This window comes from Corapipo altera, unplaced genomic scaffold (assembly GCF_003945725.1).
Source record: "Corapipo altera isolate COAL_440 unplaced genomic scaffold, ASM394572v1 1b, whole genome shotgun sequence".
NCBI classification, from domain to species: domain Eukaryota; kingdom Metazoa; phylum Chordata; class Aves; order Passeriformes; family Pipridae; genus Corapipo; species Corapipo altera.
In genome coordinates, this window is record NW_020884881.1 from 10,562,462 (window position 1) to 10,587,974 (window position 25,513).

General features: G+C 40.3%; 1 protein-coding gene across 3 annotated transcripts in view; it reads left to right on the forward strand.

The window, feature by feature from the left end:
* The window catches only part of RELN (reelin), a 279,714-nt gene that overhangs the window by 201,976 nt on the left and 52,225 nt on the right, over nt 1-25,513 (forward strand). For all 3 annotated transcript variants that reach the window (XM_027639774.1, XM_027639775.1, XM_027639776.1), the window contains exons 23-33: nt 1,667-1,804; nt 2,441-2,627; nt 6,344-6,549; nt 9,845-10,016; nt 10,354-10,554; nt 12,671-12,906; nt 14,975-15,132; nt 16,023-16,230; nt 21,615-21,691; nt 23,298-23,456; nt 25,273-25,461. In XM_027639774.1, the coding sequence (XP_027495575.1) occupies nt 1,667-1,804; nt 2,441-2,627; nt 6,344-6,549; nt 9,845-10,016; nt 10,354-10,554; nt 12,671-12,906; nt 14,975-15,132; nt 16,023-16,230; nt 21,615-21,691; nt 23,298-23,456; nt 25,273-25,461 (1,931 nt within the window). The remainder of the gene's footprint in view (nt 1-1,666; nt 1,805-2,440; nt 2,628-6,343; nt 6,550-9,844; nt 10,017-10,353; nt 10,555-12,670; nt 12,907-14,974; nt 15,133-16,022; nt 16,231-21,614; nt 21,692-23,297; nt 23,457-25,272; nt 25,462-25,513) is intronic.

A 25,513-nucleotide genomic window follows, 5' to 3' on the forward strand; every position in this document is an offset into this window, starting at 1 on the left:
CAATTCAAAACTGGTCTTTTAAAAATTTCTGCACGCGTGTATTAAACTTCTAATATGTGACTGAAAGGCCACCTGAATGGCTGACTGCTCTGCCACAGTGTCCACTTCAGCCACCCAGGCCGGCTCTGTCTGTTTTTTTGCTTCCATACATGCGAGCAGGTGGCTCGGCCACCTTTACAATATTCATTTTAATAAGCCTTATTCCACATAAATTATTGGGGGTGGGGAAAGGGATTTTTATCTTAAATTAGAGTAACAGCATTATATCGTGTGCTGTCAAAATGTAACCATATGGCTCAGAAACAAGCTAGAAAAGAAGCTTTGTATAGGAACCCCCTGCTTCTCATCCTCAGCTCCCTCCAACCAGCCCTTGGCCAGACACAGGCCTTCCCCAATTCAAAATCTGATTTTATAATTTTCAGGCAGCCTTGCTTTCTCTGTCCTACCCTTACACAGCTCTGATCCAGCCTCAGTGCCCATACTGTCCCCACCACGAATGATTTCTGATCTTTGTTTCATTTCACGTGCAATATATTTTTTTTAGTCTCATTCCGGCACAAGCGTCAAGTGGAGGGTGTCTGCATCCACCATCTGGGAGTGGCCACTAGCCAACATCTGTAACCTGTTGGATGTTCACGGTTTGGCAGGACAGCTTGGAAAGGCTTGATGATGACAAAAATTTTTGTTCTCATGATTCAGTTTCTTCTCCAGCCTTGGTTTTTAAGTGTGGTGGATGTCAGGCTGGGTTTGGCTAGCAGGAGTCACTCCCATGGAAAATTTCAATGTCCCATTGGACAATCTTCTAGAGGGCCAACAACAAGAATTGTTTAATAGATAATGTTAGCTGACTTCAGTATATTAAAGAAAAATAAGCTGTTGAAGATAAACTAACTAGAAAGGAGAAACTACAACAAGGTTTTTGCTTGAAGAATATTACAAATATCCAGAGTTTAGTTAGGCAAGAAATTTAATTCAGTGATTCCCCACCACAAACCTTGGGTGTTCAGATTTTGAGTTGTTGTGCAGGAGCAAGCTATTTGCAGTGTGGAAAAAAATACAAGCTATGAAAGAGGATCTTTGTCAAAAACTGGCGATCTCAATGTCACCAGAGACATGTGAGCTAAATCTAATTTAGAATCATCCTGACAAAAAGAAATTTTCATATCCAAGAAAAAATAGTCAACTATTGTTGTATGGGGAAAAAAAAATGGGAGGAACACACTCAGGAGCTTTAATAATTTTTTTAATAATAAATATCAGAAGGAACCTGTTTACACAACTTCTGACCTGTTAACTATGACCAAAAATATAAAAAACAAAGTCATGCCGTAGATCCACCTTTCTAGTTTTGCACCCGTCACAGAACAGGACTCAATAAAAATCCAGGAATACTCGTTTTGAGGCTTACCTTAAAATAATGCCCAAAATCTCTGTAACGCTTATGTAGAAATGTCATCAGTGACTGGAAAGTCCATTATATAGCCCTGTGCAGCAAGTGGCATTGTCTAGAAAGACAATTTACAAAGATCTGTCTTTGGTTGTGCCAGCCTTTGCAGCCTGGGCCGTGATTGTGCTATCAACTTTATTTTTTTTAGTTGCATTTTATCTTTTTTTTCCTACAGTTCTGTAAAGAGTCACAAAGTAAAGCATTATTATTGCTTTTAAGGTCCAGTGCCACGCGTTTCCGCTGGAGTCAGTGCTACTACACAGCCCAAGATGAGTGGGCCTTGGACAACATCTACATTGGACAGCAGTGTCCCAACATGTGCAGTGGGCACGGCTGGTGCGACCACGGTGTTTGCAGGTATAAATCCCTTGTCAGTCCCTCTTAACAATGGTCTCCTGATACTTCAGGTATCTTATTACTTTCCATAATTTTCTTTTCTTGGGTGTTGTTCCTATTTTTAGATTAAACATTAAAAAGTAAAAGCACTATGGAGGGGTTAGACCATTCAAACAACATTAACAGCCAGTTGCTCCACAACAACTGTCCAAGGACCCTTACCCTTGGCAGACCCAAGCATTGGAAGAGCTTTCAGTGGCACAGAGCTGCCCTGCTGCAGGTGTCCTGGTGGCCTCTCCAGCCCTTTGCACAAGAACCCCAGTGACGAGCTTAGTGCTGGAGCTGTTTTGCTGAGTCAGAAGGATGCCAGGGACCAGCTCAGCACTGCTAGGAAGCTGCTGTCAGAATGGGTGCAATACCAAGGGCACAGACTACTGCCTGCCAGCTTCAAACTTTCTGGACACTGCAGGGATTTTTTTTTTAGAAATAAAATACAGGGGTTTTTTCCAGTTATTCTAGTTTGTTTCCATGTTCCAAAATTCCAGTACAAGAATGATTTGTTATTTCACATCTAATTTTGAAAGGTCACTGCACCACCTTAACTGTCAGTGTCAAATAAAGTCTTTAAATGCTTGTTACGTTTACGCTTCTTTCCAGGTGTGACTCAGGGTTTCGGGGTACTGAATGTCAGCCTGAAAATCCCCTTTCTTCAACCGTCATGTCTGATTTTGAGAACCCAGACACTCTGAAGACAGAGTGGCAGGAGATTATTGGGGGAGAGATCGTCAAGCCTGAAGAAGGCTGTGGGGTCATCTCATCTGGCTCCTCGCTCTACTTCAACAAGGTACTAAAGAAGGATGAGAGACAGCAAAAGGCACATTCTGTAGGTTTGAGCGGAGCATGATGTGGTTGTATGGCAAAGAAAAAGGAGGCGGCAGAAAGCTGCACGCAGTATTAGAAGTGCATTAAACAGCACAGATGTGCTCTGCAGGTAAAGAACAAAACAGTCAAAAGAGATAGGGAAAGACACATGCATTATGTATTCAAGAAATACCAGCTGTAATGAAAGGAAGTAAATTACCAGTGTGCTGTACATTCATAATGTCTTAGTTGTATATTTTCTGTTTTAAGACTTAGTTCTCAGCATTCAGCACCTCCCATTTGATTTGTCTGTACTGTTCTGGGTAAGAGATGGAGAAAGGTTGGCTTTCCATGGGACAATCAGCTTAATTTGAGATCATAGGGCCAAAACTAGTGGAAAAAATCAACTCCTCCAGGATTTTAGATAGTGGTTAGCCTGTAGGAGCATACTTTTTTGCATAACTTGGATGCTTTGCAGACAAAAAATAATAGAACAGAAAAGAGATATAGGGAATTCTGCTAATTAATAGCAATTATAACTAAAATAAAAAGATATCTTTATTACCAGATGTAAGATTACGGTTTGTAATCACAGACTTATTTTTTTTCTTGTTCTTCATCGGGTCTAGTACTAGGATTTGTTTTGTTCTTAATTGAAAGGAAGAGTATAAATGCAGCTATGTGCTTATCTTTTAAAGGTTTGATCACACTGCCATTGCTGTCATGAGAGTCAGATTAGTCCCAGAAGAATAACCCAATATGCAATGCTGTGTAATTGTGTGTTGTTTACCTCATTACAAAAATCTAACCCATGAAATAATTTTCAGCACTCCTACATAGTCTCACATCCAACTCCCCTGGAAATACAGCTCTGCACTGAAAACTTTATAATAGACCAATCAGTATAACTAGCTAATTGTGATAATTGGATTTTTTTATATAATTGTCTTCTCTGTTAGATGTTTTTCCTTCTGGCTCAGTTCCTTATGCCAAGTTTCTCAAAAGTAGTTTGCTAAATTAGAATGAACCTGCTATGATCTTTCTTCTGATTTTTGCTAAGGAGGAGTGAAAAACTCATTTAGAAATTCTTGGCTTCTTTCTATTGATCTCTAAGGGTTAGGTTATCATTCATTTCTGGAGTAGTAGCAGTCTGTGTGCTGTCAACAGAAGGTGGTTTATTTAATTTCTGTTTAGATCTTTTTCAAGGTGTCTAGTGACCATGCTGGTATATAATAAAAAATTATTTTTATAGTTGCCCAACATTTCTGTATTGTTTTGGGGAACTCACATTCACAGGCTCCATTTCTTTTCATTTGCTCAAACAGCCACTTTTTATTTGAATGTCTAATGTTTGCTGCCACAATCAATTACTGCTGCCAGAATTAATGTTGGCTGTGTTCTGATAACCCTCTGTTTTTGTTGTACAACTCATTTTAATCAATTGTGGGCGTGTTTACAGTACAAAGCTTTTTCAGTTAGCCTCTGCAATTCCTCTGAGGTTTTATGCCACTTGTGCCCTTTCTTAATTAACCTGGTTCTGTGATTACCCCTTTGGCAGGCAAAGCTGCTCTGGGGTGTGTGGAAAACCCACTTGCAATAGTTTCGTTGGGTACCCTCAGCCAGCCAGGCAACACCTGCTTGTGGGGCAGCAAGGGTGTTTGCATCATTATTACCCATTACTGGTTTGATTTGATGATGATTATTTCAAATTACAGTGAGTCTCCAAACGAAGCTGTGAAAGTAAACTACCAAGAGATTATCAGTGTCACCTTGGCCAGCCATCTGAGGCTGCACTGGGAAGCTCAGGGCTGCACCCAAGACTGAGCTCATCTTCTTCTCATGGCACCATCCAGGAGGGATTCGCTCAGCTGGGAATAAACCAGCAAATAAACCAAGACAGCAGGCAACATTCAAAACCAAATCAGTATGACTGTATCTATATGAGCTTTTTGAGAGTCAAAGGATGCTTCACAGGTTTTAGTTGTCATCAGTGGTGCAAGCTAACTGAGCTTCAAATCCACATGTGTTCAGCTTCTGGAAATTAGTCTCATGGTGTGAGGTGGCCTTTTTGGTAGGGTCTGCAAATGAGCTATGGACCCAGGCTTTTACACCAGCAAAGCAAAACGTTCTGAGAAAGAAAGCAATATACATTTATCTGCTGGGTTTATCCTGAACTGAGTAGAAAGAGGAAAGAGGTGGTGAGTCAAACAAGATTTAAATTCATCTATGATCCTTAAAAAACAGAGATGGTATTTTAAATCTCGGCTCATAATCTTGTTCCTTGTGTTCAGCTAGATCACGTTACTTGCTTACCTCAAGTTTGTCTGGAAATTTACCATGAGGATCACAAATGTACAAGTGACAGAGAAAAGAAAAATATTTCCTAAAACATAGGCATCATTATATAACTTAGCCCACGTTTTCCTTTTTGATACCTTTTTATGCTTGGAGTTGGACAGAAACCCATGAGTTTTTAGGGAATCAGAAACAGTGGACATGTTGACAGTTCTGCTCCATTTTGGGGGGGTGGTGCCGGGTTGCAGCTACTTTAATAAATACAGAAATATGATCCCTGCATCCTCCCTCCGGCTGCACACATACAGCTTTGGCTGTAAAAGCCTGGGGCAGCATGGTGCTGTGCTGGGGCAGGGTTGTGTCAGATGCAGGGCATGCAGGGCACCTCCATGGGGACACTACTCTCATCCTGTGTCCTGCCTTGCTGCAGGCAGCTTCATGTCACATATCAGCATCTTGTAGGTTTGTTGATGTGCAAGCCCACAAGTTCAGCTTCAAGCACCAGGGCACAAAGGGAACAGGGGTATGGGATAATTCCCGTTCCAAAAAAAAAGGTTTTTAAACCTTAAAACTTTTTTTTTAGATGAATATGCTCAGTCCTCCTTTGCTATCATGCACAAAGTGACCACATTGACCTGCTAGAACTCAAAAACAGTCTTGGAAAAGCCATTCACTAAATTTTACAAGGCTGTTTTTTTCTCTTGGCTATGCTTAGGTAAACGTGAAACCAAATCCCCAGTTTTTATTCGAGAGGTTCCTGATTTACAACACTTACTAGGAAAAGAGCATAGTTTTGTGTAGGAACAAATCTTATTTGGGTGATACATGAAGAGAAAATGCCAAACCCCGGTTCTTGTATAGGAGGTGGGCTTCAAGCAACAGGTATTATAGGGGCTGATTTCAGGTGATCAGGTAACCCTATGCAGTGCAAGATTTAAGTGGGGAAATGAGATGTCAGAAATAGCCTTTTACATCTCTGAGTGTTATCATTAAAAAGCTGAATACTTAAAAATTTAACCCTCTGAGTGTTATCATTAAAAAGCTGAATACTTAAAAATTTAACCCTGGTTGATTCAGGATATCCAGCATCTGCTCTTTATCTTCTGGATGTACTTGGGACCTTGAAGGAATGAGATTAAATAGTTGTGTGGAAATCATGTTGTGTAGTTGCATTGTATGTTGAAATCTAGTAAAAAAATACTTGTGGGATCATATCAGGGTCATTAAGACATAAAGAATGGCCAAAAAGAATAACTGAGAGATCAAATTAACACAAAATTCCATGTTCTCCATGTTGTGTAATTTTCTGTGCAATATTAATCTGTGTTGAATTTTAAATATTTCTATTCATAATGAAGGTGTCATAATTAAAATTATTATTGCCGTCTGTTCTTTGTATCGTAGGCTGGAAAAAGACAGTTGGTAAGCTGGGATTTGGACACAACATGGGTGGATTTTGTACAGTTTTACATCCAAATAGGAGGAGACAGTTCTTCATGCAATAAACCTGACAGCAGAGAAGAAGGTGTGCTGCTGCAGTACAGCAATAATGGTGGTATCAACTGGCAGCTACTAGCAGAAATGTATTTCTCTGACTTCAGCAAACCCAGGTATAATTTTGGTCTAAATTATATCCATACTGCATCAGCTTTTAAAAAAATATTTCTCAATTTATGAAAACATGAATAATAATTTCAGGTTATAATGTTTAGAGCCATCAATATATGGAAACTTTTTCAGGCTCCCACAGTAAACTCCTGTCACTAGGAATAAAAAATGTAATGAAAGTGGACCTTTAAAAACTGAAGTAAAATGTAAAGTTTCCTATTACCTCCCATATGAAACCTGACTAAAATTCTAATATCTGCAAAACATTAGCAAGCAAATACAGAACTTCCCCAAAAGAGGTGTAGAAATCTGCCATTTCCTCTGACTCTGGTTTCAGATCTAATGAACATGTATTAATGTCACGTAAAACAAAAGCTCCTTTAAATAAGTATTTAAGGAAGAGAAGAATTCATGTTCAGCATTTCAAATTTGCTTTAAGATACCTTGCCAGTGAAAATTTAAACTGTTGTCTGCATAAGTATTAACATTATTTCTGTTACCTATCATCCATGTCTGTCAACATGCAAATAATTTTATTTTCCCATCTTGTCATTTTGCATTGCAATGAACAACGCTTTCAGAAGGACTTCTGTAACTTGGCAGACTGTCTTTTTCTAAAGGCCATCTAGACACTTGGAAGTATAAAACTATTGAATTTTGTTTAGAATACAATAGAATAAAATAGAATCGACTATTTCAGTTGGAAGGGACCTACAGTGATCACCCGACCACTTCAGGGCTGACCAAAAGCTAAAGTGTGTTGTTAAGGACATTGTCCAAATGCCTCTAAAACACTGACAGGCCTGGGGCATGAATTACTTCTCTAGGAAGCCTGTTCTGGTGCTTGACCACACTCTTGGAACAAAAATGCTTCCTTGTGTCCAGTCTAAACCTCCCTGGCACAGCTTTGAACCTTTTTCATGAGTCCTGCCACTGGATACCAGAGAGAAGAGCTCAGCATCTCCCTCTCCATATCCCCTCCTCAGGAAGCTGTAGAGAGCAATGAGGTCAACCTTCAGCCTCCTTTTCTCCAAACTAGACAAGCCCATATCCTTAGCCTTCCCTCATAAATCCTTCAGCTCTTTTACCAGCTTTGTTGCCCTCCACTGGATGCATTCAAGGACCTTCACATCCTTCTCAGACCATGGGGCCCAGAACTGCACACAGTGCTCAAGGTGAGGCCAGGCCAACACCAAATACAGGAGGACAATCACCTCTTTTGAGCAGCTGGTGATGCTGTGTTTGGTGCACCCCACATTTGCCCTCTTGGCTGCCAGGGCATGCTGCTGACACCTTTTGAACTTGCTGCCGACACCTTTTGAACTTGCTGCCGACACCTTTTGAACTTGCTGCCGACCAGCACCCACAGATCCCTTTCTGCAGGGATCTGGATCTGATCTCCAGCCACATCCAGATTATACTTGTGCTCAGTGTTACTCCATCCTAGGCACAGAATCGACATTCCCACTTGTTAAATTTCATCCCATTAATCAATCCCAATGCTCCAATCTGTCAAGATCGCTCTGAAAGACCTCCTTATCCTCAAGAGAGTCAACCTCCCATTTTGGTATCATCAGCAAACTTGCTAATGGTGCATTCAACACCTGCATCCAGATCCTTGAGAAACATATTGAACAGGAGTGGCTCTAGGATTGAACCCTGAGGAATACTGCTGGTGACCAGTCACCAGCCAGATGTAGCCCCATTCACCCCAACCTTTGAATTCTGCCCTTCAATGAGGTCTTCACCCAGCACACCCTGAAACAACTCTTCTGATGGTTGGACAACCTGTCCATAAGGATGCTGTGAGGTACAGTATCAAAAGCTGTACTAAAATCCAGAAAAACTACAGTTACCACCTTCCCTTCAGGACACACTCAACAAAGAAGCTAAATACTGAAACCTTCATCACTAGGCTATCCAATACATTGTTTTTAGACAAAATATTGCCCTTCTGAGCAATGAGTGATGGTCCTTACAGAACATAGCTATGCACATTTATTTTCCTGCTGTTTCAAATGCAGTCTAGATCTTTTTTGACAATTCCTTATTCTCCAACACATAAATCTTGGAATCCTCTGGAAAACAACAGTTTCTTCTCCTATCTCTGCCTCACTGGCAAATGAAGCAGAGTCCATGACACAAAATAACATGAGATATAAAGAAAGAGTGCCAAAACTATTGTATCTAGAAATGCATACGTGTAAGTTGTCTTAAACAGGATTGAGAAAGTAACTAATTATTGTACTTTTGACATAAGTGTGATTAGGTTTGAAAATTTAACTTTTATTTAACATCATTTTAGTAAGGTGTTTCCTAAGTCGAACATAAAGCAAACTGAGACAAACTCAAGTTCTTTTATAAACATATATATAGGAGGGTTGAAATATTTTTACCCGCAGAAGAAGGCTCTGCTACATAATCTATTGCATTGTAACAGAAGGATGCTTTTTTCTACAAATAGGACCAATCAGCAGAAGAGAATGAGAAATTAATTTTGCCAGCATATTTCACTATTACTTCCTGGCACCAGAAGAACATTAAGACTTGTTGAATATGGATCAGCTGAACAGTTTAATTCAAAGCTGCAGAGTTCAAATCAGTTCTTTATTGTGCTTGGCAATATAGTAATAGATCATAAAAAATAGACATTTTCTTAAAGAGTTTACATTTTCCACAGACAGGAAGGACAAAGACAGCTTCTTCATATGCAGTGTATAAATAGGTATCTAGATATATAGGAGGTTAGAATAATAGAATCACCGAATCATTTAATGTTGGAAAAGACCTCCAAGATCATTGAATCCAATGTTTGACTGAACACCACCATGTCATAGCACTAAGTGCCACATCCAGTCATTTTTTGAACACTTTCAGGGATGGTGACTCCACTACTGCCCTGGGCAGCTTGTTCTAATGCTTAACTAGCCTTTCAGTGAAGAAATTATTCCTGTTGTTCAGTCTGAATCCTCCCTGGTACAATTTAAGACTATGTCCTCTTGTTGCTGGTTGCCTGGGAGATAAGGCCAACCCCCACCTTGCTACAGCCTCCTGTCAGGTGGTTGCAGAGAGTGATAAGATCTCCCCTGAGCCTCCTCTTCTCCAGACTAAACAACCCCAGCTCCCTCAGCTACACCTCATGACTTACTCTCTTGGACCCTTTGTCAGCTTTGTTGCCCTTCTTTGGAAATGCAAATTACTTTGGACTTGTAAGATAGATGCCCCTTTTCCCTCTTCAGTGGTACATTTCTTTACAAACTGTGCTCTCTAAAGTTCTGCTTCACTTCTGTTCTTCAGGTTTGTCTATCTGGAGCTGCCAGCTGCAGCCAAGACACCTTGCACTAGGTTTCGCTGGTGGCAACCCGTGTTTTCAGGGGAAGGGTATGATCAGTGGGCCATCGATGACATCATCATCCTGTCAGAGAAGCAGAAGCACATCATTCCTGTTGTTAATCCCACTTTACCACAGGTAATAAGCAAGAGCAGCCTCTGGGCATCCCCACAAACCAGGGACCATCCTCTCTGTTAGGAGACTTTTGTTTGAATATAATTTTCTTTGAAAATGTTGGGTCTATTTAAAGAAGCATCTGTAGTGTTTGCAGCTGTGTCTCTGTGTGGGAATAACTTGGGTCTTATCACAAAATCATCAGGCTCAAAAGTCGGGACTGAAGTTTTGGAAATTATAATTTTTTGAAAATGACAGAAAATACAAATCGCAAAATTTGAAAGTTGATCATTTTGGGAATTATTCTGAAGTCACACTGCAAGGTGATAGTACTTGTGGCTTTCCTTTTCATTTCTAACAGAACTTTTATGAAAAGCCAGCATTCGATTACCCTATGAACCAGATGAGTGTGTGGTTAATGCTGGCCAACGAAGGGATGACCAAAAATGAAAGTTTCTGCTCTGCCACGCCCTCCGCCATGCTCTTTGGTAAATCAGATGGAGACCGGTTTGCAGTGACTCGAGATTTAAGTCTGAAGCCTGGATACGTCCTGCAGTTCAAGGTATTCCTTAAACATAAATCCCTGCAAGAATATCCCTAAAATTGCCCTTAGTCAATACTTGCAAGATGCCACTGTGGCCACAGGTCAAATCAACGTGATGAACTAGACCATTGCGTAGAAAGATGTGAAGAGCACAAGTATGAATTCAAACAGCATAAAATGCCGTTCTGCTTTCTGGAAGGATAGCCAAAACCTTGGTGCAGGAGAGCGTTTTTACCCCTCTGGAGAAGTTTTAAAGCTTTTTGTTTGTGAACACATTTCACAAGTGGGTTGAAGTGACTGTCATTGTATTCAAGTCAGTACCAGGAAATGCTACTGCAATGTCAAGCAAAAAAAGGATTTATCCCGTCTGGGGCTCCATGAGTACAAAAGCTCCAATGTGGTTTGCGTACATTTTTGTATTTCAAACTATTTAAGGACTTACAAGCTGCTCTGTACTCCAGTGTGGGTTTTTCATATAATTTACTTCATTGTGTCAATGAATATAGGCTCCAATTAGCATTTTCCTCTTTAAAGGGCTTACAGAAATTTCAGTGGTCTGACAATACATCAGAATATGGGCTCCAAAGAAAGTATATTTGCTTTGACAAGCTCTTGTTTCTGAACCCTAATCAAAATTTTATTGAGTTTATAATGAAATCCCATTGGTGAATTCTGGAGGTTGGTTGCAATGCAGTTTTAATGAGCTCACCACAAATACATGGTCCTTACATAATTGGTGGATACAGACACTGAATAATTTACAAGTGGAATTATTAAAGAGATCAGATGTTTACAGGCAGCTTTTCAAATATAATTCCCACAGTTCTATAAATAGGAAAGTTAGTTAGAAATAATGGGATTTGTAAAATAATCTCATTTCATCTAAAAGTTATGCTAATGAAATGCTATACAAACCGAGGGATTTCAGTACAATTTCTGAGTGAGTTTTGCTTGTAGTTTTATACTTTAAACTAAGACCCAAAAATATCTCAATGTATCAATACTATTTAGCCTGAAAAAAGATGCTATTTGCCTCTTCACCACTTTCCTCTGCTTCAGTGACTAAGTCTCCCTTCTGTAGGTTTGATCAGCAGCAGCATTTAAAAAAATTTTTAGGCTAAAAAAATCAATACTTAAAAATGTTTCATACACATTTCATCACTGAAGCACTTGGCAATGTAACACAAATACACAAAACATAAACAACATGTATCACAGAACAGTGAGCTCTTCTTCATAAAGTCTATCATTTAAGGCCTGAATTCAGACTTTTTTGGAAAGCTTTTAAACCAGCCTGCACATAAATGTGTTCGTCTTATTTGCATGCTTTAATTTTAAGCATACGGTTAAATGCTTCTATAAGTTTGTGAAATTTCCATTTTAAATAGCAAGCTGGAATAATTTTGCATTGATAAACTCAAAGACAGCAATTTGTCAGAATTATTTCATTTTACATGAATGATTTTGTTTTACATTTTACATTCTATAGCTCAAGTAGAATTCCTGCAGGAAAATAATGAAAACTAATATTTTTCTGATAGCTTGAAAAATGAAACTGAAAACTTCAAATTAAAAGTTGATTTTTGTCTTGGTTACATTCTCTTTTCACATTTTAGTTTGCATTTTTCTACTTAATCCAATTTTACTCTATTCTGAAGGCCCAAGCTGCAGTGTCAACTCCCAGACATCATTCCTGCAAGGCCAATGACAAGGCTGTGGTCAGGGCTCACCTGGGAGTCAGGCTGATCCTCTGGTCACACTGGGTGGACTGCAGATGGGATGGGTCTCAGAGTATACAGCTCTTCCCACTCTTGGGCATAGAGGTGCCTGTGTAGAGTTTGCTGTTTGGGGCACGCTACGCACAGGGAGCCTTGAAAAGTTCTTTGCACCTTTTGGTGTGCTGAACTCGGCAGCCTTAATGAAGGGATAGTGGGAATTTTTACTGAGACGTGTCATATATATGTAGGAAACAGTCCTACCATCAGTCCTACCAACACCTACCCAGGGTTTCAAAGCAAGTGTTTGGAGCATTAAGCCTCCCAAACCAAAAAGTCAAAGGTGGTCTGCAGACAATAAATACTAATAACAGTGCAGGTTTCTTCAGCTCGTATCTGATGCTCTGGTTTTTTTGCAGCTGAACATTGGTTGCACCAACCAGTACAGCAGCTCTGCTCCCGTTCTGCTTCAGTACTCACATGATGCTGGGCTCTTCTGGTCGCTGGTGAAGGAGGGCTGCTACCCTGCTTCTCCAGGCATGAAGGGGTGCGAAGGGAACTCCCGGGAGCTGAGCGAGCCCACTGTGTACCACACGGGAGACTTTGAGGACTGGACAAGGATTACTATTGTTATCCCCAGGTCGCTGGCAGCCAGGTACTGTGCATTGTAAACCAGTGATACCAGTGGGACCCATGAATTAGCTGCTGCTTCTGTGATGGCACACTGGGAAGAAGCTGCAAAGCTGGGAATAAAAGCAGCGTTAAAAAATGGCAGATCTGGGAAAAATATACTGTGCTCCCCAAAACAGGGAGACGTTTTCCTTTTTAAAGGTGTCAGATTGTTCTATAGAACTAAATTACAAAGCAGCAAGGCACCCAGCACATTTTAATTTGACATCAACCATCATCCGTCTTTATATATATCAGTTAGGTCAGAAGCACCAGCAAGAGAGTAATAAGTGACATGAATCAAATAAGCCAGTTGAACAGGATTAATTTTAGTTACCACTGGGCAAAGAAACCTTAGAAAGGTATTTGGGCTGTTGTGTGATGTGCTGTGTCACTGAAGGTGGCCAGGAGAGCCAAAGGCAAAATGGAGGAATAATAGGTGTGCTCACCTGCAAGCATGACCTCAGCATCGGGTTAATACTGGTGAGAAAATATCAGATGCTGGAAGACACAAATAAGCCTTGAAATCAGGCAGCTTTTCTCAATCTCACATGGATTTGGCTGAAGTTTCTCACTCCTCTTACTCTCTGTTTTACCCCAGCAGTAAAACAACCCAATCCGATTTGCTGGCTGCACCAAGCGCTGCCAGCATCTGTCTCCACTGAGCCCCTGGCCATGTCCCTGCTGCCTCCTGCCTCTCACCCCCCAGGCAACTGCCCCAGTGCTGCCCTGGGGTTTCAGCCCCGTCGTTCTGCCATGGACTCATCAACCTGAAGCCCAGGCACAGATTTTGAGTGTGTGGCATATTTTGTAGCAGGAGAGCTGATGCCTTTGCCGCAAGGACTTGAAATAGCAGCGTGTACCATAACAAGTTTGTCTTTTCTTCAGTAATTAGCCAATAAAAGCAGGTGCCAAATTGCACAGATCTGACACCAGCTGATTTGATTTACCCAAAACAAGCAGTGCAGAATCAATAGCAGCAATCTGTTTGGCATTATGTTCAGTAATGTGATCAGGAATAAGAAGCTGATGCTAATACATTAAAAATGTAAGTATTGTTACTCCAATGAGGCTCTTGGCATGTTGAAAACTGGATTTGTTGTGGGTCGCTTCAGAAGTTGTGGCTTCTGGGTTAACCAGAGAGGCTCACATTTCATCAGCTGGTACAGAGCCCAAGCACAATGATCACCTACCTACCAAATCCCAGTGCACAGCAGAAAAAGGGGAAGCAATAGGTTTCTCATATTTTAGGCAGAGTAGAAAGGAGAATCTTAGTTAATCCATTAGATTGGCAGTGAGATTTCAAATCTCTTCCCCTCTCTGGAGATCCTATAAAATGATTTAGTTAAAAGCTAAATACTGAAAATGAATAACCAAAATATTTTTTCTTCAACAAATTTCCTATACAGTGGATCAGTTGGAGTAACTTAGTGTTAGCTCATTGAATTCTCTGGAGCAGCCTCAGTTATATAAGTTAAGGATTAAATCACTGTTTGCTAGGAATTTTGTGTTGTCATCCAAGAATAAAAACTTAGTATTTCTGTGCTCGTGTCCTGTTGGACATGTTATTTGCCATTATTTTTAGAAAGTGGCTTTTTTTTTGTATCAAAATAACTTGAAAATTTTTACTTAAAAGTGTACAATCCCATAGCAAACTCTGCATCACTGCCATTACTGAGTTCTTTTTGTAAGTACTGTAAGAAATAGAGTTCTGGGATTTTAGTATGTAATTAGTAGTTCAGGTTGAACTGAGTAGTAAAAGGCATCTTCAGAGTCACATCTAATCACTCAGTTTTGTTGATAAAACCATGTGTTTGTTCTTTGCATCACACTGGTACATACAGGCCAGGGAAATAGAGGAAGTCAAAATGCATCAAAAAAAATCTGGAATAAATATCCTTAAGCAATGCTAGACAAAAATGTAGGATGTCAGAAATATTTTTCAGGCATCCTATTTGCAAAAGGCAAACTTAGGAAAAGATCCTTTTAAACACAGAGCAGCAGATATTGAAGCTGGGAATAGTAATACTGTGTCCTTTGTTGTTTCTCTACAGTAAGACTCGATTCCGCTGGATCCAGGAGAGCAGCTCCCACAAGAGTGTGCCTCCTTTCGGCTTAGACGGCGTCTACATTTCTGAGCCTTGCCCCAACTATTGCAATGGCCACGGGGACTGTGTCTCTGGGGTCTGCTTCTGTGACCTGGGCTACACAGGTAAGACAGCCCTCTTCAGGTGGGATTATAGTAAGCATTGGCTGACTTGAAGCTGCAAATCTAGCATCTTGTTTTTCCTCTCCAGTATTCTGGAAAAATGTATGATGACGTATATTTCATGGGCTGCCAGCAAGAATCTTTTTGTTTTGTTAAATAAAATTCAGCACAGGCAAAGCGGAGCAGCTGAAGGCAGCGGACACCATTGATGTTTCTGGCAGTTGCAATCTTTGAACATCACCATCTGCATGAATGGGAAGGGACTAGCAATAAAAGAGAAAACAAAATAAAACATTATAAACTGAAAAGTCTGCTTAAAAGCGTTTGGATCATCTTCAAAAGGATCATTGCCATTTTTGAGTCCCCTGGCCATCAGATGGCATGGGACCAAGAGGGAACATATGCTCTGACAGGCCCTTCTGTGGAAAATTCTGCTCACTTTTGGTTTCAGGTACTTTTATGCTGAAATAGAAAAAAATCCAAAACCGATGAAAAAAACAGTGATTGACACAACCAGTTGTACACTGCACTCTTTTCAACCCTCTATACCAACAAAGCAATAAGCTAACATCTTTTGTTCGATTTGTTTAAAATAAAATAAAAGGATAATATTTTTCTGTTTACAAAAAATGCCTTATCAGCATAATGCATGGCTATTTTTCACCTAGTGAAATAAACCATCTTAGAGTTTAGAGGAAGAGGGCTTATTCTGCATTCAAAAATTTGTAAAGTGGGTTTGAAAAGGTACAATCATCAGGGCATTTTCTTAGAAGAGCCTAGTGATTTGTCTTGTGTAGATGCAACAGAACCATCTGCCAGTGTACTGTATCTGACCCTTACTCTGTTCAGCACAGTTTCACCAAAGCATTTCCCTCTTTTTTTCTTTTTTGAAGCATCGCATGGAACCTGTGTGTCTAATGTGCCTAATCACAGTGAGATGTTCGACAGGTTTGAGAGGAAGCTAAGCCCTCTCTGGTACAAGATAACAGGAGGTCAGGTTGGGACAGGCTGTGGTGTGCTCAGCGATGGAAAATCTCTGTACTTCAATGGACCTGGCAAAAGGGAGGCAAGGACTGTTCCCCTGGACACTACAAATATCAGGTCAATCCTCAGTGCTGCTTCTCACAATTGCCTGTGTATTCGTGTTGTCTCTTCTGCCCTGTTGCAAGTGTAGATGTGAAAAGGTTGGAAGTGGTTTTCTGGCAATCGTAGTCTATACAAGAAATCTTAAAGGCAGAAAAAAATACTTCTTTCTTCGTTCTGATGTACTATTTCCTTCTTCTGAAAGAGAATACTTAGGTTAGGAACAGTGGAATAGCTACATAAAATAAAATATTAACTCTCCATCCTTCTGAGAAGATAGTTTGCATTGTATTCTAGGTGGACAGGCAGAAGACATGGTCTTGAGAATGCACAAAAACTAAGGCTCTGCCCAGAACTGGAGAGAAAAACTCCTTTTCTGCTGACTGTGTTGAATTGCAGGCATGATGATGGCATAGCAAGGAGCTTTTGTCTACTTGCCAGATGTTGTGAATTAGTCCACTTGTCAGAAGTGCAAAGGAATGGAATGTGAATTATTTCTTCATAGCCAAGAGGGTAACCGCCTTCACCTCTCTCCCTGCTGCCACTGAATCCTGCTCCAATGGCAGCAATTATCCTCTTCTCTCAAATTGTCTAACTGATTAATATAATTAGAATAAACAAAGAGCTGTTAATTCTAATCACTATTTAGTCTGGAGTCTGCTGATGCTTTGTCCAGTCTCATAAGGGATCTCCCACCTGAAACCTTGCACACCCTACAATTATGTCATTTAGCTTAATAAAAGATACTTCTCCTGACAAATACTGTTCTGAGAATAAGTAATGCCATGATTTGCTCCATTATTTAATTTGTGACATCACTCAGCAAAGTCTGGCCGCAAGTTATTGCTACCACTCTCCAGCTTGGGCAAGCAGTGCTCTGCAGGGCAGTGTGGGTGCTGCAGGACATCCTCAGCTGCTCCCTGGCACTGCCCAGCACAGCACCAGCTGCCTTTCCTCTGTCCCCTGCTTGTCTTGTCACAATATATTTATATAATTTTTTTAATTAGTTTATAATTAGAATAATTAATTGTTTGACAAATCGCTTTGGACAAGCACATGTTTTTCTCTGGGAACTCTGGGAAGATCTGAGCATTTCTGTTCCACCATCTTTAAAGCACCTGTTGTTAGTCCTGCGAAGCATCCATGATGTAACCACATCATCTGGAAGTCTATATTCAAACAGTATTTTTGAGCTACTCCTTCTTTCACGGAGAAATCTTCTTATAAAAGTATGTCCTTTAGCTTTAATATTACTTTGAAACCAATCTTAATGCCAGATATTCATACTTATAGCTTTCCTTTTTTGCAGAGTTTGAGCCATTTTAATAGCCAAAAGAAGTTTAGAAATACTGAGCAATTCTATTTCTTGACTTTTTTAATCTATCACTGCTTCTGTTTTGCACAAGAACATGGTCACAAACGTGGTCTTAAAACTGCACCTAGAACATAAATGGCCAGATGGACACTTGATAAGAGCAACTGAGATCTCTCCTCTGAGCATGTACTCACTGTGTGAGCTGCTCTCCTGCTGCAACTGATTGTTCAAAATACATCAACACTATTTTTTTTTAAGCATCACACTGAGGAGGTTAACTTCCTTCAACAATTGAAGCTCAAAGCCACAACCCTGAGCTGTTTGCTAGACAGAGCAAACACAGTGGTCTTCTCAAAATACAAATGGGACTAACATGGATTTTTTGCTTTCTTCAGTCTGTGCTAAAGGGTAGTAGCCACCTCATGCTGCATGGACTCTTTAGACTACAGCAATTACCCCAGTCTGCTTTTGTGTTCCAATAAGAGAATAGCTGCTTCAAAAGGGCAACACAACTCTTCCTAAAATAGGGTCTAGCAAAGGCCAGTGCTGTGTCTTCTGGAAGCATGTCTTTCTTTCTTTCATTAATTACAAGGCAATCTATGTTGGCCATGTATAATGTAGACATTCAGCTTCAGACACCTTGCTTTGAACAGATGCATGCCACTTTAATGTTTGATTCCAACTGTAACATAAACTGGGTCTTTTTTTACTAGAAGTAAAGGCAGACTAAGTTTGTGAGGGTGTGAGGGGTTAACTGAAAGACCCATCCTGTAAAAAGAAAATAATTCCTCAGCCTAGAATGTTTTTTTCATTATTGAAGCTAAAATTAATATCACTTGAAAGAGGAGATTAGAGGGAAGCACTTTTTCCCATTTTGGTATTACTTTTTGCATTCAATAATGCCTTGCATAGAATTCAGCTATCTTATTAGGGGTCATCTTAGCCCCTGCACAGTTATCTTTTATTTTTGCAAGGGCTTTTTGGTTGGGAGGTTTCAGTGACTGGGTAAACAGCAGGAAAATATGCCTTGAAAGACATACTGTTAGATATGTGGATTGAGGGTTGTGAATAGGAAGGCTGAGACTCCTGCAGTAGATTTTTAAGCTGCTTATTTTTCAGGTTAATAGTGTTTTCCCAGACCTTTTAAGATCTTGTTTAGTTAAATCAGGCATGGAAGAGCCTGATTGAAAAATTGAAAAATATTGCAAGACACTAAAGTTTTATTTTCATTCTGCAATTGCTGCAGATCTACCTATGCATGTTCCCCATCATCTTGCTGCAGTTACAGCTTTTTGAATGTAAAGGGTAAACTTTATGTAAGGAATGTAAATAATTTTTCTTCTTTTTTTCAAGTACAAAGACCCTTTTCCCATTCACCCTTCTCTTCCCAGCAGAGCAGAGTCCAATGGGGCTCAGTGTTCCTGGTTCACTCTGCTCCAGAGGGTTGAGATTTGCCAGCCTAAAGTGTGTTGTGCTGCTCAGGGAAGCAACCCAACAGGACACTCCCAAACTCAGATGTCACACTAAGAGTATTAAAACTAAAGCTTGTGCCCTGAACCCAATGATCATAGAAAACCACTCAATTTTTATTATATACATTAAGTGATATTATAATCATAACCTTGTTTGTCCTATTTGTCTCCTTTTTCCTTTATATGATTGACTACACTTTTTTTTTTCCCAGATATCAAGAGAGTGTCCCATAGCACTAAGAGAGCTGTGTCAAAATTCATTTCACCCAGACCATTTTTTTTTGCCTTACACTTCAGAAACCCCCTCCATCCCTTCCCTATTGTATGGCCCAATACGCCAAAGGCACAATTTCACTGGCAGTATTTCTATCCTTCTGTGTCAACTGACAATCTGATCCATGGATGCGTTTTGGTTGCTGATGAGTTACTGCCTCCCATTTTGATGGCCTGTCCCTTATGACACACTTTGCTATCTGTTCAGTAGGAGCATTTGCACACAGTGTCTACCTGGCAGCTAGATAAAAACCATGCAATATATATATTTTTTCCAAGTGGTGACATCTGGCTTGTTAGCTGTCTTGGCTCCTGTCCGCTGTACAGACTCCATTGCTAATGACTGTACAACCACCTCAGGGATGTTCTGGGTCAGACACTTATGGATCAGATGGGCTGATTCACCCTTCTGCAGAAAGGGGGTTTTTTGTCCTTTGTTTTTGCTTTGTAATGATCTTTACTTTTGACAAGCATAAAAGACAATTTTATCACAGGACTGTAAATCTTTTCACCTCAGAAACTTCTGTCTGATGTTTTATTGCCTTAATACTGTCTCAGACAACAGAGCTGCAGCAAACAAACAGGACCTACCTGGCTAAATGATGTAGTACTATGAGCCTGACGATTTTTGAGGTATCTATGGGGTTGTGTTAGAAATGAGATCGATGAGGATATTCAGGCTTGTCCTAGTCCCTGTGGATATACAAAACATCTCAGATAGGAGATACAGATTTTGATAACAGAACTGAAATGTTGTTGGGTTTAGAATCAGAAGAGGATCATGATACTGTTTATGTAGCAGTGGATGCAGGAAATTGGAGTCCTGTCTACATCGTACTGACTCTGGCTGTAGTCCTGTGACTGGTCTGTGATTTTACCAAAGTCACTACAAAAATTAGGACCAAATTTCCTAAAGCAAAAGGAATTATCTTTGTGGGGAATTATTTGAGTGGTAAATCAAGCCTTGTTTCTTCACACAGAGACACAAATTCACCTCAAAAGTAGTATTTTAAATAAAGAAGTTATCTACAGGTAATAGGATTAATGAAGCCTGGTTTCTCAACATCGTAATTTAAAAACTGGCTGGGAAACAAGGAGGAGAATGGCATTGCCAACTTGCAGCATGCAAAAGCTCGTTGTGGGGTTGAGTCCAGTTTCTGTGCTCTGCTCAGGTGCTGTTTTGGGTGTGCAATGCAGACAATCTGTGAAGAAGGTGTAGATGAGGGGGTGATGGCATTCCTAGTCATCTCAATGCTCTTTACATTAGTTATGCCCCAATAAGACTCAGATGAATGTCTGAGACATGCAGTGAAATTTGGTGAGCGAGCAGCAGGACATTAATTGAAATTAATTGCTGCTACATAGCACAACAGTGCACATCTAAGAGGAAATGTAAACTACTCTGAAACCACAGAGTCACAATTAAAAAATACCAGCTCAGCAAGAATATGAGGGCATCACTGCAGATTGGAAAAAAAAATTAACAATATTTTGGAGCACAAAGATGGGATAATTATTAGTTCAGATATAGCTAAATGTGGATGTTCCAGGCCAATCCAGAGTTTTGTCAAAACCAGCCAGGCTGTCTCAAAGGGGTTTGTGGCTTTAGAAGGCTTGCAGAAAGCAGTTTTGCGAAAAATGGAGGATGTGGAAAAACATTCATACAGAGACACAGATGGAAAGGTTGTCATGGTTTGCAGTAGAAAGGAATAAGAGAAAGTAGGGAAGTGATAAAAGCACTGACTACAGGGGCAGTTTGCAAGAAAAGCAGATCAGGAACACTTTTTTTGCCATTTCACGATCTGAGAACAAGTGAATGAAATGAAATCAAAACATATAGATTCAAAATCAAAGGGTCCACAAAATGTTCAGTGAGCTCATTTCACTAAAAATTGTTTACATCAAGAATTTAAGGATCAAAAAAGGATTGGTGCTTTAGTTTTTATTTTTAGGGTTTTTTATTACAACTCTTGTACTGTATCTAAGCTTTATCTAATTTCCAGTTACAAGAAACCAAGGTAAGAGCTGATGTAAGGAGCAGCTTTGCCTGCTTTGGAGATTTTGCACATTTTGTGAGAGACAAAACTGCTAAATTCTGCTACTCACTCTGAAAATTCATTTATTAGGTACAGTATTAATAAACCACATCACTTTCTTCTGGTTTGGGTTCTCCACTGTTTACCATAGCCATGTTTGATTTCTCTGAGAACATTACCTTATCAATGAGCCTGAAATAATGACCTAACCGATAACGCCACATTAGTTAAGAGAGGAAAATTATCTTGACTGATCTTGTGCTATCAGAAGATAATTACACTTCTTCATCCTGTTTTTTTTAACAGGCTAGTTCAATTTTATATACAAATTGGAAGCAAGACTGTTGGTAACTCCTGCAACAGACCGAGAGCTAGGAATGAAGGTAAAGCCTCACTTCTTTATAATAAGCTTCTTGTATTTTGCATCTTCTGCAGAATTTTTGCCCTTTTGATGCCTCTAAAAAAATAAAAAAGATTGTTTACAAGACAAGGTGTAATAACTTTTATTAAACTACTTTATAGTATTGGAAAATAGGTAAATTTACAAGTAGCCAGAACTTTCTTCAGGTCTGAGATAAAAGGAATGAAATCCAAGTTCAGGATAAAGTAGGCAACCTCCATTTCTGCCCTGAAGAAGAGTTGTGTGCCTGAAACTTGTTCAGTTTCTCAACTACACCAGTGGGTCTAATAAAAAATTTCCTTCCAAACCAAGCTTATGCACGATTTGCCCAAAATGCAAAATTATAAAGCTGCAGCTGAAAATTTATTTAGTCTGAATAAATTCATCTCTCCTTGATGCCTCCTCTCCTCTTTTACTCACATGCTAAAAGTTACTGGTGTAGGAGGCATGATATTGTGTTTGGGAGGGATCAGCAGAGTTTTGGGAGCAGATTCACCATGTAAAGTGGTTTAGTTGCGTGAAGACAGACCACTGACATCTGGTAGATGAGAAAACTTAATTTTCCTCTCAGGGTAAATCACTTAACATCGGTGGACTGTTTCCTAATATTTGGCATTTACACTGACACTGACTCACTGAGAAAAGCTGTCATCTTGTAGTGTAGATTACATGGAGGGTTTGATTCTCCTCTCATTTGTGCCAGTATAAGACCCCAAAAAATAGTCTATTATCTTTGAACATACTCCAGTATAAAAGTTTTCAGAGAAGTAGTACACATAGGTGCTTCTTTCTTGTGTTATCCCATTTGACGAGCTCATAAGCGACTTCAAAATTCTGTTATGTCCTACTATTTGTCATGCTGTGTGTATGATGGAAAGACTGTCTTAAATTGTCTAAATATTCTAATTAACTTCCAAGGATGCTGTGAGCTTGTATAGATAGTATGGGAATTGTGAGCTACCCATATTGTGACCTCAGCTATCAGAATTACAACTTGGTGTCCCACACAAACTTCAAGGATACCCAACATGAAATAAATACTGTCTGTACAAAAAAGTAACATTATTCCTATCATTGCTGTGGTACAATCATTCGTTTCAACTGAGACTGTAAAAGATTTGATCCTTTGATTTTGGTGAAGACAGGCAAGATAATGTGTGGCAGCTGGTGACCCATGTCACCTTTGCAGTAAGACTTTGTCCACAAAATGCTCCTGGACCAGGAGATGCCAAAAAGATAGGGGAGATAGGCTGGATTTTAGAAAGAAGTTCTTCACCCAGAGGGTGGTTGGGCACTGGAAAAGGCTCCCCAGGGAAGTGGTCACAGCACCAACCCTGACAGAGTTCAAGAAGCATTTGGATGATACTGTCAGGCACATGGTTTGACTTTTGGGGATGGTCCTGTGCGAGGCCAGGAGCTGGACTTGATGATCCTTGTGGGTCCCTTCCAACTCGGCGTATTCTGTGGTTCTGTGAGATGTCAAAAGGCATGCACTGGATGGGGGTTGGCAGTTCCTGAGTACAGGGTGAATTGCCCCCAGCTTTGCTCTGTAGAGAGAGACTAACTTCTTGTTTTATTTTTAAATATAGGGCTTGTTGTTCAATACACAAATGACAATGGGATCACCTGGCATTTGCTGCGAGAGCTGGACTTCATGTCATACCTGGAACCTCAGATTGTTTCAATAGACTTACCTCGGGAGGCCAAAACCCCTGCCACTGCTTTCCGCTGGTGGCAGCCACAACATGGTAAGCAAGACCATCCTGAAAACTCATTAAGCAGCTTTACACGACCCACATGCCAATGCTACTCAATATGGACACGTTCTGCAGAAACCTCAGCTTACCAAAAATACAATATTTTGAACAGTTGGGTGCCATAAGAGCAAATTTAGGCTTTCCTGAGTCACACTGCAGGCGTGATTCTCATTTAGAGCACCAAGCTGAAAAGTGGGCTTAAGAGTAAAATTGTTTAAGAGCTAAGTTTAAACTAAAGATGCTGAGATAACAGAGAAGAGGGGGAAAGAATATTACATTTTAAAAAAAAAATATCTCCCACTCCAAAACAGGACCCCCTCCTCTCCCCAGAAGCATCCCTGTCTTCTGCAGCACCTGCAAAACCCACTCAGCCACTTCCCACATCCTCAGCTCAGAGTAAAACCCCGGTACTGACTGATTTCTAAAGCCACTTGGAGAGCCACCTTGCATGAGGGCACATTACCACTATTGAAAGTGTCCTGATTGTCTTGCCTTTGCACAAGGCAGCATCTCTCAGATCCCTACAGGAAAAATAAGGCGATATTCAGAAATACAGCAGAGTACATTTTAACAGCAATTCCCTGGGGAGCAAAGCACACAGCTTACATTCAGGTTATTATAGTATGCAGCTTCTTAGGTATTATTTATCATTTTGATGGCTGATTTTATTCATACATTTTCTTACAATGTGTGTGCTGGACTTAATTGGCCTCACTAGGTAAGAGAGCAGACAAGGCAAGAGGGATGTTATTTAGTTAAGAAGCCAGTTCCTTTGTGAAAAAGTGCTCAGCAGCAACTGGTGCACCACAGACCATCATTCTGTGATAATCATTTGCACTGGTGAGTGGTGCCGTGTCAGACCTGCTGCTCCCTACCTGTGTCCCCCTCATGGCCACTTGCCTTGGCAGCACATGGATGACATCTGTCCTTGCTGAGAGTGATGGCTCTAAGACCACCTGATAGCAGCCCTGTGGCTCCCAGTAGAAGGGAGAGTTTATGACTGGAGGTTGAAATATCACCTTCCATACCCGCACCTACTGGTGACAGCCATTTCTTATTACAAATGTTAGTTCCTCTGTGGACTGTCCTTTGTCTGCCATACCTCAGTGCACAGTGGCCCTATCAGCAATGACCCATGTTCCTCATAGTGGCAAGACAAAACTCCTGGCACATAGCTGCAAGCTCACAGTTTATTGTGAAGGCTTTCCTTCTTCTCCTGTGAAGGCAGTGATTCTTCAGTAAAATGTTTTTTTCAGCATTCAAGTAAATAGGTGAATTGAAACGAAGGGCTGAAGCAATGGGCTGGAGATGATTATGAAAGTGAAATGCCTGTAGGCTGGAAAGCAAGAGAAGAGAGGTTTCCAGGAAGGAGAACAGCACTTCTATAAATATTATCTATATTCAGAGCCTATAGCATTTTCCTTTGTGTATTATTCTCTTTTATTCAAAAGCTACTTTGGGAACTAGACAGAGGCCTTTCCAATTTAGCTATGGGAAATGGCAGGAACGTTGTGACCTGTAAAATGAAAATCCGCAATCTAGGGGCTCAGGGAGTGTCTCATTTAAATACAGGGAGAGTGTATGTTGGAAAAGGCACTGAAGCTAAAGAAAAGGGAAATACTGTGTTTATCTGTAATAGAAACATACTCTTGAGTCCAGATGCATCCTTGAGTGATGTTTTAGTCTTAAGTCATGTTTAGTCTTTAGTCACGTAGACTGAGCACTGCTCACTGGGTGAACACAGCATATGGGCAGAAAAAAACAACTTACAGGGACTCCACTAACCTGTCTGTTCTGGTTTTCATAGGGAAGCATTCAGCTCAGTGGGCTTTGGACGATGTCCTTATAGGGATGAATGACAGCTCTCAGACTGGCTTCCAGGATAAATTCGATGGAACTGTGGATTTACAAGCAAGCTGGTACAGAATACAAGGAGGTCAAGTAGACATTGACTGCCTGTCTATGGATACAGCTCTGATGTTCAGTGAAAACATTGGTATGTGTCATCAAACATTGCTACATTTTGTAAGAGTGCATTTTATAAATTA